Source organism: Pelodiscus sinensis, chromosome 9 (genome assembly GCF_052426305.1).
Source record: "Pelodiscus sinensis isolate ZL-2025 chromosome 9, ASM5242630v1, whole genome shotgun sequence".
Classification (NCBI taxonomy): Eukaryota; Metazoa; Chordata; order Testudines; family Trionychidae; genus Pelodiscus; species Pelodiscus sinensis.
Window position 1 is genome coordinate 59781844 of NC_143060.1, and position 15960 is coordinate 59797803.

The 15960-nt window shown below is 47.8% G+C and overlaps 1 protein-coding gene across 1 annotated transcript in view; it reads right to left on the reverse strand.

Moving 5' to 3' along the window:
• LAMC1 (laminin subunit gamma 1) overlaps positions 1–15960 on the reverse strand; it is a 155108-nt gene that overhangs the window by 39130 nt on the left and 100018 nt on the right. Inside the window, exons 2-3 of the mRNA XM_014575427.3 lie at positions 5624–5928; positions 1848–1978 (exon numbers count right to left, since the gene is read on the reverse strand). Coding sequence (XP_014430913.3) covers positions 1848–1978; positions 5624–5928 — 436 coding nt within the window. The remainder of the gene's footprint in view (positions 1–1847; positions 1979–5623; positions 5929–15960) is intronic.

Genomic DNA, 15960 nt, shown 5'->3' on the forward strand with positions numbered 1-15960 from the left:
CTTTTATGGAAAAATTGACTTAACTTTGGTGACATAACTCCGGTCATCTGAAGAAGTGGGCAGTGCCCACGAAAGCTCATACCATCATCTACATGTTTTGTTAGTCTATAAAGTGCTACCAGACCATTTGCTTGCTGTTTTTTTCCTGTAACAGACTAACTCGACTACCCCCTGAAGCTTTTGTGGCACAGATCACCCTGGTTTCTGTTGCAGCTCTGAAATTCATAAGACAATTACAGGCAGTCCCCGACTTACGCGGATCCGACTTATGTCGGATCCGCACTTACGAACGGGGCTCTCTCGCCCCGGAGCTCACAGGCAGCGGTCAGCCACCTCGAGCTCCGGGGCGAGAAAAGCTGCTCCCGGTGCCCCTGGTCTGCTGGGGACCGTCTCCAGCAGACCAGGGACACCGCGAGCAAACCCGCAGCTGCGGCAGGGTCCCGTGCTTCTGAGGCTTTGCTCTGGCAAAGCCTCAGAAGAGCGGGGACCCCGCCGCGGCTGCGGGTTTGCTCCCGGTGCCCCTGGTCTGCTGGGGACCGTCTACAGCAAACCAGGGGCACCGGGAGCAAAGCGGTCCGGCCACAGCAAAGCCTCAGAGGTGAGGCACCCCCCGCTGCCGCTTTGCTCCCTGTGTCCCTGGTCTTCTGGGGGGGGGGGGGGGGGGGGGCGCAGCTAGTGTGCCCCCCCCCCAGCAGACCAGGCTTTTGTTGTGGACCCTGGGGCAGAGCAGCTGGGGCGCTGCCGGTTGGTCCCCCAGCGCCGCTCTGGGCACTACTGGACCAACCCGGCAGCACCCCAACTGCTCTGCCCCAGGCGTCCTGATTCAGCCGCTGCTGGTCAGTTTCAGCAGTGGCTGAATCAGGACTCCTGGGGCAGAGCAGCTGGGGTGCTGCTGGGTTGGTCCAGTAGTGCCGAGGAGCGGTGCTACTGGAGCAACCCAGCAGCACCCCAGCTGCTCTGCCCCAGACGTCCCCAAGTCAGCCGTTGCTGAAACTGACCAGCGCTGACTACAGGAAGCCCGAGGCACAGTTGCTCTGCCCCGGGCTTCCTGGAATCAGCTGCTGATCAGTTTCAGCAGCAGCTGACTTCGGGTTCTTAAGTTGAATCTGTATGTAAGTCAGAACTGGTGTCCAGATTCAGCGGCTGAATCTGGATGCCAGTTCCGACTTACATACAGATTCAACTTCAGAACAAACCTACAGTCCCTATCTTGTACGTAACCCGGGGACTGCCTGTAAATATGAAAATGACCACCACAAATATAACATTTGTGTGTTCATGTTTAATAATAACATTAAACCAAATTAGTTTCAATTCTGTCTACCTATAGTTTACACAAAATACAATCATAAGGCAGACAAGTCTAAGATCTAGGAGGGAGTGTTCCTATGCTATACAGGCGTCCCCGCTATAAGTTGCCCCGGCATACATCCGTTCCACACTGAAGTCACTGATGCTTGTAGGAACTGATGCATTATAAAAGTTCTCCCATTCCCTGCTCTTAAGTCATGCAAAAAAAACCTTCCAATTAGTGCAAATGGAAGTCAGCTGTGGGGAAAAAATTCCCCACTTTAAGTTGTTTTACTATTAAGTCCAAGTTTTTAGAACATTTCTAGCAGTCAGAGCGAGGACAGCCTGTAGCTATTTACTTTTAACACAAAGAAACAGCTCTTTTGACCACTTTGGTACAGACTGATTACTGGCTTTATAAAACATATCCTGAAACACCAGCTCAGTGAAATACCAATGGGACTATGCATAATTAATATCCTTAAAGAAGTCTAATGATTAAAGCACTGTGCCAATATGAGGGTTTTTTTTAATTTTAATAATATTGATTTACTCACCTGCCCCCCACAGCAAAATCAGAAATTGCATAATAATAGGACTTGAGAACTTTTGGATCATTAAAAACTTCATCTCCGAAGGTGTTCAGACGATTAAGGGTCACTCGGATGTCAGTAGCCGTCACCCATTCCTAATGGAGATAAAATCCCCACCAAAAGAGAATTATCCCACCACACAAAGCACAAATGCACTATAGCATTCCTATCATTAACACTATTCAAATACATTTTAGAGTGTGCTGTCTGCAAGTCCGTTTGTTCAAGTACCCCCCTTTAACGGTAAGAGCTAGGGCTACCAAATTTGGTATTCAGCTTCCTCTTCTAACATAAAGCAAGGTCAGGGTTTGGTTGTGCCAGAACCAGAAGTTCCGGGAAAAGGACAGTTTTCCATAACATGCAAAGGGAGGAGCTGCTGTAAAGAGAGATGCAATATGTGAGTGTCCACTGGGGGCAGTGAGACCGCAGCAGAGAACTATTCTGCAGTGTCCCCCACGGGACAGCATTATCACTAAGGACAGGGAAGGGCAATAATTTTTAACAGGGGGGGGGGGTCCACTCCAAGATTTTGGAAAGTGGTCGAGGGCCGCACTCCTCCATGATATTAATGGAGGAGGTGCAGGGTCTGGGATGGAGGTTGGGTGCAGAAGAGAGCTTGGGGTAAGGGATTGGGATGCAGGAGTTTGGGTTGTGACCTAGGGTAGGAGGGGATTGTGATCTGAGGCAGAGGACTGGGGTGCCAGATCTGGGAGGAGGTATGGGTTCAGGAAGGGGGCAGAGGGTTTGGGTATGTGGAGTACAGGGGCATGAGTGGGGAATGAGGGGCAAAGGGTTGGGAAAGAGAGGGGCTGGGGTGCTAGGGGCAGGCTCTGGCCAGGAGACTTACCAGCCAGCAACCCAACCTGCCTGCCTGCCAAGCTAAATGCTTGTAGAGCATAAAATGTTTCTCAGTCAGCCAGCCTGCCTGCCTGCCCCATGCCTCCATAGACTGCAGGGCCATGTGTTGTGTGAATAACTGAGCTGGAGAGGAGAGGAATGTAGTGCTTCATGTGCCTGTTATTCAAACAAGCAGCTCCCATTGCCCAGTTTCTTGCCAGAAACTGGCCAATGGGATTGTGCTGGGGGCAGGGCCAGCGCTTGAAGCCTTCCCCCTCCTTTCCAGGATCACAGTTTTGAAAGAGAAACAGCCCTGCAGCTGCTTTTCTGAGCGGTCTGTGGGGCTGCGAGGTTAGTAGGGGAAACTGTCTGGGGGTTCCCACTGTGTTTGTGGGCCGGATCGGTGGCTTGGCAGACTGGATGCAGCCCACAGGCAATTATTTTGCCCAGGCCTGACCAAGGGAGAGGACAGTAGGGCTGAGGTCTCCCATCTAGCCAGTGAGCACACCAGTAAGTAGCCCCCCTACTCCAAACCCTTCCCAACATCCTGACCCTTAATTGCAGCGACCCCTTCCCCAACAGGGCAGACACCACGAGCCTACTACCCTCCCCACCATGCAGACAGCCTGCAGGCTGTGTGTGGGTGGGTGCTAGAGGCTGGGACCCTGGCTTTTCCCCCACTGACAGGCTGCAGGCCACAAGGGGATGGGGAAAGCCTCCAGAGCCTGTCCCCTACACAGAGGGTCTGCAGGCCACAGGGGAGTGCTGAAGGCTGGGGCTGGCCCCAAGATCCTCCCCTTCCCTGACATAGGCTGGAGATCATAGGGCAGGCAGTGGAAGCCAGGGCCGACCCTCGCCTTCCTCCCCCTGCTGCCCTGTCCAGTTGCAGACCGGAGAGTGCAACCTTGCCCGCCACCCCGGATGAGCTGCCACTACAGCAGCACCACCCTTGCTGCCCTAGTTAACCCTGGTAAGCTCCCCTCTTCCCAGGCTCCTAGCTCCCCTGCCCTGAGTCCTGCACCTCCCACTCCCTGCCCTCTCTCCTGCAGCCCCTCCCCATGCCTGAGCCTCACCATACATCCAACCCCCTACTCTGAGTCTCCCGCTCCCACCACCCTGCCTCTCCCACCCCCCTCTTCTATACAAATCACGTACATTTTTCTTTTAATTTACAAAAACAACCCCAAAACTAGGGGTGTTAAACATTGTGTATTTTAGTAATTGTGTAGCTGCAATAATGTTTAGCTATTACACGGTTACTACAATACTCCCTGGGGGTGGGGCAGTCAGCCAGTGCACTCCTGGCCCCACTACCGGGGAGGCCCCTGCCAGCATGTGCTGCTGCCTCTGTATCAGAGGCAGCAGCATGGTATGGCAGGGGGAGCCAGTTTAAAAATCGGCTTCCCATGCAGACCGGCTCCTACCTGCTGCCCAGCACTGCTGCCTCTGATACAGCTCCTTACGGACAGAGGCTGCTTCAGCATCCTGCCTGTCCCCCAAACTTCCACCTGCACAGCTACTTAAAAGCTGGCTTCCCACAGGCAATGGCTCCCACCTCAGTATCAGAGGCAGAAAGGAGGAGGGGTTTGCGTGTAGTCATTTGGATTAAGGGCTTATCAGTTAATCATTCAAACTAGGGGTGTAATAATGTAGCCAATTAACCAATTAACCTATAAGCAAGTGCTTATAGGTTAATGCTATAGACTGCATGCATTCCCCCCCTGGAAATATTTTAGCAGGCTGGCCAGCAACGTGGCTCAGTCCTGGCTTGCAACGCATCCAGGACCTACCCCCACTGCAGCTCTGCATTTAAAGTCTATTAGCAGCTAGGCTGGCAGGCAGCCTGGCTCAGTTCCGGCTCCCACTGAGTCCAAGAGCACAGACTCCTCCTTCCCAGAAGGGGGCTGCTGCTGCCTCTGTATCAAAGGCAACAGCATGGGGTGACAGGCTGCTGGTTTTTAAACTGGCTCTCCTCACAGACCAGCTCCCGCCTGGCATCCCACGCTGCTGCCTTTGACACAGAGGCGGCAGCACGTCATGCCAGGGGGCTCCTCGGAAGTGGGGCCTGAGTGCCCTGGCTGTTGGCCCTGCCCCCAGGTACTATAGAGTAGTCAACTGACCAATAAGAATTCATGAGGTTACTCAACTATTCAATTAACCCAAATTTAACATCCCTAGTTTAAACAGCTATACACTAACATCCGTACCCCAAACATTATTATAGTTAAGGACCCAAGCAACGCCAGGTACATCTGCTAATATTCACATAAAAACAGGGTTGGTGTCAAGAGTCAGTCATGAAGCCAATCCATGATTTTACCTCCTCACCTCCTGAAAGCCTGCCCTAAAACTTTCATTGTTTCCTCCAAGTTTGAATGTTTTCTCTTGTAAACCCCATTCACGTACATTTTCCAGGCTCCTTTACAAACTCTACATGCTTTCTCTAGTCTTCTTAAGTCTTTATTGCTATGTACTAAGAAGCAGTAGGAAGTATCTTAATCAAAAAGAGAACAAGATACATATGTTTTTGCATCTGCAAAACTACACAGCAGTTCCCATGAAAAACAGGCCAGTAAGAACACAAAACAAATCTAGTGTATACTAAATGTGCAGCCAAACACCTCCAGACACATACACACATCTGGATGGGAGAAATAGGGAAAAACCACTTTTCTTAGAAGTATACTTAGAATATAAATACAGATGAGGCAAGCATACAGTTTCTAATCTCAATCTATTTTCCTTCATTATCTCTGAAATGCTGTACTCTCTACTATATGCATCTGCTAAGCCTACCAGTATACCAGCATATCAGAGATACGGATTTAATCTCTTACAGGGTTTCAACAGTGCACAGATAACAAAGGACTTGCATGCCTCTTATCCAATTCCTACTCGCATACCTGTAACACAGGACTGTTGTCAAAGTTGTAGGCACTGGGCCGCCCCTCCAGTGTTGAAAAAGCCACATTGCCACCTGTGAGTGGAGAGATGTCACTGAACTCATCTGTACAGAGTGCCTGCTGTTCATCCTCCCCGGTTCGGATAAAGCCTCGGTTTAATTTCTGATATGTATTCTCGCAGGACCCACTGTAGTACTGGTAAGGCACCCACGGGCCATCTTCCCTGGTACGTTTGTAGATGGCAAAACTCTCGGGCCGGCTGGTGTGAAACTTCAGGCGCACATATGTGATGTCAAAGGCCTTTCCTGCAGATAAAACAAACACCATGGACATGAGACTCAAATGGTTAAGCAGAGTGAGAGAGTTCTGTACTGTATTTTGTTACTTAAACAAGGTGGTGCCAACCTTGTCGGTATAGCTGACACGTAACAAAATATAAAATTCATGACAAAGCCCTAGTGAAAACCTCACATCTCAGCTCAAACTGGCAGAACACACAAAAAGACAAGTTCAAGTGTCATTAAGCAGGTCTGTGATGGATATCAACTCCATCTGTTTGATAGCTTTGTGCTGCACTTCAGACATTTATGTAATTTCTACATTGAACTGTACTAAACTTCAGACCACTGTACCTTAAAATATATATGACCTCCACCCACACAAACTGTTGGTTAGGTTGAGCAACATTCACATTTGTTTTCATGAGATCTGAAGAACTGCAACAAAAACTGCTAAAAAAAATATCATCTCAGGATTAATTATATTTTAATTTTGTAGATCGTAAGAACAAGGATGTTTTCTTATTATAAATCCCAAACGCACCACTGCCCAAATCCTACTGAGTCCAAAGATAGCAACTGGTTCACAAAACTCATCTCTGTGAAAGCTATTGATGGTTAGAACTCAGGAGTTTTGGGAAAGGAGTAATTTATCATCATTTAGAAAAAAGAACATCAATACTTTCAATATTGTTCCTAGCAGTATGCTCCTGAACAGCACAGCCCACATAAATCAGACAGTCACAAAACAGTGCATTAATGCTTTATTCCTACAAGAGCATCAAACTTTGCAAGAAAAAGCCTCATCTGTTCTGTAAGATGGTGATGATGCAGTGCTGAAAGAGCAACTCACTCCTACAGAAAGTCTCTTATAAAGAGAGGAACGTTCACCTGAGTATTAATGGGATGTTGCTGCAGAAGTGCATTCATTAATCCAAAGATTTTCCCAAAGGTTATGCTGTTCCAGCCCAGTAGGCAATTTTCTGTATGGTGACCCACACCACAGTGAGGCATCAGAGTCTAGTGATAGAACTGTCCATAATGCAGCTAAGTAAGGTTACATTTACACTACCACAGTAAGTAGATCTACAGTACGCAACTCCAGCTACATGAGTAACAGCTGGAGTCAACAGGGACTGAGCTGGGCTGCCCAGCTCCTACTACATTTAGGAGCTGGGCAGACAGGCAGCCCGGCTCAGTCCCAGCTCACGCTGGGTCAGGGACCAAAGCCCACTGTGGCTCTGCAATTTAAAATGTAGTAGGAGCTGAGGAACAGGCTGCTTGGCTCCCATTGCCTTTTAATTTGCAGAGCCATAGCGGGCTTTGATCCTGACGTGAACAAGTCTATTGACTACTTGATTACTAAAATAACCTAATTTTAACATCCTTAGTTTGATTATTTCCTGTGAATACACAGTCAAATGCATTGCTGTGAGCAATACTGTATTAACCTAATACTGACAGATACACCAGCAGAGTTACAGGGGACAACTGCTTAGCACAGGGCTCTTCACTTTTTTGAAGCCTGGGCCACTTAGACACAAACCCTTCAATGTGAGAGCCACATCCCCGAGAACCTGCCCCATCCCCAAAAAGCCTTGGCCTGCCCACTCCATCCCCTCTTCCCACCCTCATTCGCTTTCACTGGGCTGAGGTTGAGGGTTGGGGTACAGGAGGGCGTGAGGTGGTGTGGGCTCTGGGAGGGAGTTTGGGTAAAGGAGGCAGTTCCAAACTGGGGCATAGTCTTGAGGTGCAGAAGGTAGCGTGGGCTCTGGGAAGGAGTTTGGGTGCAGGAGGGGGCTCCAGGCTAGAGCAGAGCACAGGAGGTGGTATGGGATGTTGGCTCGGGGGTGACAAGACTGGCACCTGGTACAGGGTGTAGAAGAGGGTAAAATGCAGGAGAAGGCACAGGGGTGATGGCTTAGGGCTATGGCAGCGGCTTGAGGTGCAGGAAGAGGTATGAGGTGATGGCTCCAGGAGCCGGCTATGGGGTGCAAACTCAGGGCTGAGGCAGGGCTTTGGAGGTACAGGGAACAAGGGGGCAGCACGCACTTTGGGCAGCCCTGGACCCATGTTGCTCCCAAAAGGGGCCAATGTGCCCTTGTGGCCCCTGGGGGGCACACTGCTTTGTGCTCTGTCCCTTTCTGCAAGCATGGCTCCTACAACTCCCGTTGACCACAGATCCTCATCCCCCAGGGTGGTGTTTGCAGGCAGAAGCAGCAGAGAGACACCCTCTCCAGCTCCTCATAGGGCCGCGGCGATACGCTGGCCACTTCCAGGAGCACCTTGCCCCTGCTGCTATGCACTTTTTAAAATAAATAAATAAATAAATAAATCAAGAGTAACCAGAACCCTTATTGCAATCACAGAATTAATTCTCTTTCACTCCTACATGCCTGCCTGGACTTTACAATTTGGATCAAAGAGCTTATGCTCATTTAGCTTATCCCCAGGGAAAGGCAGAACAAGCCCTGGCCAATAAACTTATAGAATCTCTGAAAAGACTTTCAAATCAAGGATAATTTAGGGATTTACAAACGAAAGATGTTACCCTCTCTCCTCAGTAAAATGACCTTCCCACCCCATACTTATCTCCCAACAGGTTTGTGACAATCAGCAAATAATCCTCCCTAATGGATTCTTTCCAGTGACTGGAACATCTACCCCCACAGAGCACACAGGAACCACCCAGAGGAATCACAGTCCCAAGAAAATATTTAACTTCTCAACGTTCTGCTACATTCTTTGCTTTGGTCTTTGGCATTCCAGCCCTGTATCAAAGATGAAGTGCAGATGTTTCACTGAATGCCATTAGAATGGAATACTCAAAATGGACAAATACTGGCTGCATTAAGAGCTACAGGGTGTGGAGGTGGCAGAACAGAACAATAAGAATCCAGCTTTCGTTCACCAGTTGCCAAGTCAAAGAATTCTGCTGAAACCTCCTACATGGAGAAACATTTTTAACTGCTTCACATCTCTGGGGGTGGGGGTGAGAAATCCCTTCCGCACTGGAAATGCAATCGGGTGCTGGGCTGTTCAGAAACATAAGTACTTCTGTTAACACAGTTCTAAGGAATTTCTGCCAAGCCTTGCAACTTCCACCATGGACAATAGTTACTGTGTGCATTGGCTCCCTTTCCTCAGCCTGGATTACAAGCAGGGGAAAATGGAGTTTATCAATGGTCTGTCCACAACTGAAAGAATTATTTCACTACTACTCAACCATTAGAGAATGGGCTGTAATACGGGCTCACTTGCCTTGCCAGCATGAGTGGGAACATCACCACTGTGAACCTGCACACAAAAGAAAATAGTTAGCAGTGGAGTAATGGCAGATTGTTCTTTAGTGGAATAAACAGTTAAAGCGATATTGGGAAAGGACTGTTAAAATGCTTCAATTACCTTCCTCACGGGGCTAGAGACTAGTTGGCTGTGAGAAAAGTTCCCAGGATGAGGTGTACAGCTGCTCAACAGCTGTTATTGTTCCACCTCAGTGGACAGATTGTGTGCACACAATCTCACTAATCAACAAATCCTGGAGCTAAATATATGCTGGGTTTTGCATTAACTACAAACTGACAACTACCATATAGAAAAATTAAAGCTACATACATATTAAAACTTATAAAGGAGCTTAGATAGGCTGATTAAAGCAGCATTTATGGCAATCACTGGTCACTTCTTTAGAACAGGAACTCTGGAATGGTTTTAACTGACTGAAATAGACATTCAGGGCAGACGAGGCAGGACAGCTTAAGGTACACAACTCCAATTACGCAAAATGCATAGCTGGATTCAGCTTACCTTAAGCCAAGCATCCACACAGCAGGAGGCTGACGGGAGCAAACACTCCCTTTCATGTCCCTCAGTATTGGATTTACAGGTCTATACTAGACCCGCTAAATTAAATGCTAGAAGATGGCCCTCCAGAACATCAATAGTCTGCTAAGTATAGACGTGTCCTTAAGGCCTTAGCTCCATAAACTGTTGCACTGATTTAATGTCAGATATCTTTAATCAAATTTTAGATAAAATAAACCTCTGGGCTATGCTTAAAAAGTTAGCTCAACCTAGCTGCATCACTCAATTTTCCACTTTGAGTACTGTTGTAAAGATTGACCTAACTCTTGGTGTTAGGGTTTGCAGCAAGATTGATGGAAGAATTCTGTCAACCTACTGACCACCTACCAGAGAGGTGATTAACTATAGCCACAGCATTTCGGTTTATACAGGAAGCATCTACACTATGGTGCTACAGCTGTAGTACAGGCACACCCTTAGTAGCCACACAGAGCACTGGACCAGTTTAAGAGTGGTTTGTTTCTGTTTAAGCTCAGCTTATTTTTGTTTAGTTTAAAGCTAGTGACGTCAACTAGAGTTGCCAGGTGTCCGGCTTTCTACTGGACAGTCCAGTATTTGCACCCTCCATCAGGTAGAAAAATTCAGAAAATACCGGACATGAGCAATGTCTAGTATTTTCTGAATTTCTGGCAGGGGCAGGGGAGTGACTGGGAGGCGGGCCGCGACTGGCGCTGGGAGCCCTGTGGTCGCATGCAAAAGCGGGGCAGGGGCAGTGGCTGGACTCCCAGCCACTCCCCCCTGGCCCAGCTTCTGCACACAACCAGATGCTTCCAATGCCAATCGCGGCCCCGCCTCCCAGCTGGGAGCCTCTGGGTGCTTGCAGAAGCCAGGCAGGAGGAGTGGCTCCCAGCCACATCCCTTGCCTTGCTTCTGCTAGCAACTAGAGGGAGTGCCTGCTGGGGGCGTGGCCTGTTGGACTCCGGCTGCGGCCAGTGGCTGCATCCCACCCCCATTCTCCCCCCAAACTCTGCTTCCCACGCCCCTTCCTCCGTCCCCCCCGCTTCCTCCCGGCTAGCTGCGCGGCCCCTGACCCCCCCCCCCCCCCACCAGTCCCGCCTCCCTTCCTCCCAGCCAGCCTCGTCCCCCTCCCCCCCCACGATCAATGTGTCCGGTATTGGGGGGTGGGGGGGGTCCTACCTGGTAACCCTAACGTCAACTGAATCAAAATAAAGCTGGCTGAAATGGAAATGAGTTTGTCCACCCAGCCTCTCTCATCCATTTAACTAACAGTTTTGTGTTCATTTTTCATATCCTACCACAGGCTAAACCAGTGCAACTTTCTCACACAGATAAACATTCACTCTTTAGGCTACTAATGACTCCAGAAATGTTTTTGCTACCCAGCATGTCAGTTCTACTCACTGAAGAGAGGCAGATACAGCAACTACCCATAAAATGCAGTCTCCAAACTTTCTAAGGTACTGCACCTAAATTAAGGCTTTTTTATAAGCATCAATGCTGACAAGTCTACACTTCAGTAGTCACCCGTGTGCAACAGAACCAGCAGAAGAAACTCAAATATTTGGTCATCTGTTGTGTGTCACACCATAATGCTGCCTTTTAAAGTAAGCACTCAAGTAGTGAATTTTAAAGAAAAATAATTTAGCAACAATATCATAAAATCTCAAGTATAATGCGCACTTTTTTTCCTGGTTTTTTAGGCTCAAAGCCAGGGTGCACATTATACATAGAAGCTATTTTTTTTTTTAAGTTTTAAACTCCTCCTCTCTTCTGCACAGAAACTTGCCCACTGCAGCGTGATGCAGGGGCCGCCACTCCACCAGACTCCCGGACAAAGCAAGGAACCGGCGGTACCGCCAGGCTGCAATGCCCTAGCTCACTGCCTGCCCAGTGCTCCTTCAGGCTGCGCCCAGGGATTCCTGGGGGTCCTCACGGCAAGTGCAAGCTTGGTGCGGTGCGCGGGCAGCTGTCCAGGTGGGCGGTTTCAAACTCTGCCGCTGGCTCCCTGGTCTGCGTGCGTGTTTCCTGGGTGAGCCTGCAGGCAGATGCAACACGTCCCTCCCTCCCGCTCTCCTGTAGCCCGGGGCTGTCTCTAGGAAGTGGGCGAGGCTGGGCTTGGTGCTGGCGGGTCGGCTCTTGGCTCCAATTTAGTAGAGACCAAGAAATTCTGGACTTCAGAAACAGGTTACCTCCCGTTCTCCTGTACAAGGGGGTGCGCATTGTACATAGGAATTCAGTTTTTTTCATTATGCTAAGATTTTAAAGTCAGGGTGCGTATTATACTCGAGATTTTACGGTAGAACACACACATTTACGTTTTAAGAAGAACCAAATTATGGGCTTAAAATACATTGATCATCTAAGTAATCTTGCATACTCTAAAACATTAACACTACCAATCTATTATCTTACTCAATTGAGCCAATGAAGCTCCATAAAAGGACAAGCTCTTAAAAAAGGGAGACTATAGATAGGTTGACCTGACTGTAAATGCCTTCATTTCAAATGTCAAAAGCCTATTATAGATATATATCAACATGAAACACAACCATGATACAGGATAAAAAAGGAACGAGATGCCTGCAGACTGCGGAGCAGAGGGAAAGCTAAGAAATAAGTGGCTCCACACCACTTTTTGTGTATCCGTCTTAAAGGTATACAAGTTTTGTTCAAAGCCAAAGTGAAACTCCAATATTCATTTATACAGAAACATATTATTTCATTCTGATAGCAACTAGAGGACCCAGTCAGGGCCTGGGACTCCAGCATGCTAGACACTGTGCACATGTGCAAAAAAACAATTCTTACCCCACATACTTTATATCTAAATACACTCTGGCCCAGTGTGGTAGGCATGGGATTGAAAGGAAAGTAACACTTGACTTATCATTCCTGCTCTGCTACAGATATTCTGATGGCCTTCAGCAAGTCATTTAAAATCTCTCTCGTAAATTCTTGGGGGGGGGGGGGGACCCGAGGAATAACCCTGATGTCATAATTTAAATTTAAACTCCTAAAGGGTAGAATTTGTAAAGGGCTGATAATCAGATCCTGTTTAAACTTATTTGATTTATTCCCTACTTAGTGCAAAGTTCCAGAAAGAGGAAGAAGCTGTTTGGGTGTGTGTCTCACATCTATTTTCTATTAACTTGAATGACTGTTTTGTACACAACTATGCCAGAACCCACCCGTGGAAGCTAACAACAGTAAAATAATTAACAATATCATAAGTGCACAGTGTAATTGATTAATCTCTTACACAGAGCATATTTGGTATCCTGCTGATAGGCAACCTAAAGAAACATCACAATGCCCAGATATGGATCTGGGAAAGGTGGTAGTAGGTGAGGAGAAGCAGAGAGTTGCTTAAGCATATAAGTAGTGTCTCTCTCCAGGTTTTCCACTTCCGCTGACAGTGTCCCCAATTCAACCAATCAATTCCAAAAACACTATTCATTTAAAAAAATAAAAAGCTTCAGAGTAATTTCAGCAGACGTTTTGAGGGTCCTCCTCCCCCCCTTTGGATTGTTTGACAATCACTTTTACAAGATTCTAATAAACTGAGGCTGTGGATCTGGCTGCAAAATCTGGAAACAAACCTCACCTCATTCAGCTGCAAGAAGAGCCTAATGGATTGGGACCATCACATAGAACTCTCTCTACCACCAAGATTAGTGAGGCAAGGAAACCAAGAGCAGTTCTAGGCATGAAGTGAAATAAAACAAGCAAGAACAGAACAAAATGAGGTCTGTCCAATGAAACTAAACTTAGCCAAAATGTTGAAAGCTTCTCTAATTTGTATATGTCTGTGACATCACAGTACAAGAAAACTTGGTTTCTCCAGTCCCTATCACATTCTCCTTACACTGGGTAAAAGCTGTATTCAGTCTTCATCAAAGAGCATTTCTAGGGAAAGCAGAGAGGGGAGAAGATACTTGAAAAAAAATACCAAGAATGAAGAAGAGTGGAATTTTGTGTTGAGCTGAAAATCAGCAATAATACACTGTAGTGCAGTGGTCTCCAACCATTTAACACTCAAGATAACTTTTTAAATGACAGAACAAGCTAAGATCTACCGCTCTGCCCCTTCCTTGAAGCCCCACCCTGCCCTCTCTGTTCTCCTCCTCTCCATCACTTGCTATCCCCAACCCTTATACTGCTGCTTTTTTCCCCAATTCTTCTGTAGGAAGAAGTTTTTCCAACATTTGGTCTGTCTAGACTGGACCAAATGTCAGAAAAACCCCTTCTTTTGGAAGCTCCCTTATTCCTCGTTGAAAGAGGCATATAGGGGTTACCGAAAGAGCATGTTTGCTCTTCCTCTAAAAAAAGTGGAAGAACAAATGTATCCCTGGAAGTGGAAGAGTTTTTCTGGAGGTGGGGTGGGGACAGGGTGCCAGTGGGAACGGGGGGGGCAGGGTGTTGGCTGGGGCGGGGAATCCTCCACACGCACTCACTCCCCCCCCCCCCCCCCCGGGGAGAGAAGCTCCAGCAAGAGCCTCCTCCTGGGACTCCTCCCCCCTCCCCTGCAAAGAAGGAAAGCCCCGGCATGCGTTTCCCCTGGGACTCCTGAGGAGGAGAGCCCCGGTGTGCGACTCCCTTCCGCTCTCCCCTTCCCCAGGAGGGAAGCCCTAGTGCATGCTTCTCCCCGGGACTCCTCCTCTCTCCCCGGTGCACACTTCCCCTCCAGACTCCTACCTCCTCCCGCACAGAGTGGTGGAAGGAAGCTTTAACTTCAATTTAAGAAGAACCCCTTGTTCTCTTCCTAGAAGCCCGCACATGTCTGACCCTGGCCTGTGCCAGGTACCTCTGATAATGTTCGACTGGAGAAAAGGTGGTTGATTTTTATCTGGGGGCATGAGCATTTACTCTTCAGCAAGAACTCCAGCTGTACATTAAAGCAGCTCATTGAAGTAATGATTAAGCTTGTACTACTATGGAGAATGCAAGGAAACATCTTAAGTGGACCTGAATTTCAGAAAGTGCTTAACACTTACATCTGAGGTGTTAGGTGTCAAATGAAACTATAAACACTGGTCATTTTTGAAAATGTAGGCCTAAAGTGAATAAAAATATTCAAAGAATAACACACACATAGGCCTGGTCTACAATAGAGGTAGGATGACATAAGGTAGCTTACTGACTTAAGTCTGAGCAACCACACTACAATGGTGCCCCCACCATTGTAAGTCACTCACTGCACTGATTTAATAACTACACCTCCATGAGGTGTCGTGCTTAGGTCAATGTAGCTAGGTTGACAGAAAGAGTCTTAAAGCTGTCCTACTGAATCTCAACTACATGACTTCAAACATGATGGGAGCCAGACCTGGGCTAAACAAGGTATACCAAATGCCTCCAAACAAATTAAGAGACCAATAACAATTTTAACATTTCAAGTGCCAAAAATGCTTAAAAGAAATAGCTTATTTCAAACCTCCACTGGAGAAATGGGGGTCAGAGTGGATTCCTCTCTATGGGCACATGAATAAGGCAAGAAGATTAGAGTCAGATATAAAGGAGGACTGTGTTCATTTCATAAAAATGAAATCCTTCCTCCAACAACAGGCATATGCTGACACTGATTGCCATGAAACAGAGCTTTGAATCACTGAATCATCATTAAAGAGATAGCACATGTAGTCTTCTACTCTGCAAGTGCAAAACTGGAGTGTGTTTGAAGGGAGATATGCTTAATTTAAAAAAAAAAAACTGTCTTTGGATTTGGGGACATTTGATGTGGCACTGCTCAGAGCATGTCTGCACAGACAGAATTCCAAACCAATATTACCACGAAACAGTTTGTCGTGATGAAACTATCACTATTTGAGGGATTGATAATACAGGCAGTCCCCGGGTTACGTACAAGATAGGGACTGTAGGTTTGTTCTTAAGTTGAATCTGTATGTAAGTCGGAACTGGCGTCCAGATTCAGCCGCGTGTTCCAGGGCTTTGCTCTGCTTTGCTCCCGGTCCCCCTGGCAGGGAGCAAAGCAGAGCACAGCCGCGGAGCACGTGGGCGGTGGACAGCCCAGACGCGTCTGGGCTGCCCGCTGCCCGCATGTTCCGCCGCTTTGCTTCCTCTCCCTGGTCTGCTGGAGACCAGGGAGAGGGCCCCGTTCGTAAGTGCGGATCCGACATAAGTCGGATCCGCGTAACTCGGGGACTGCCTGTAGTTATCAGCAGTTAAAGGTGCTGAGGGGGGAAACTGGCCAGCTCCTAGAATAGCAGCAGTGAT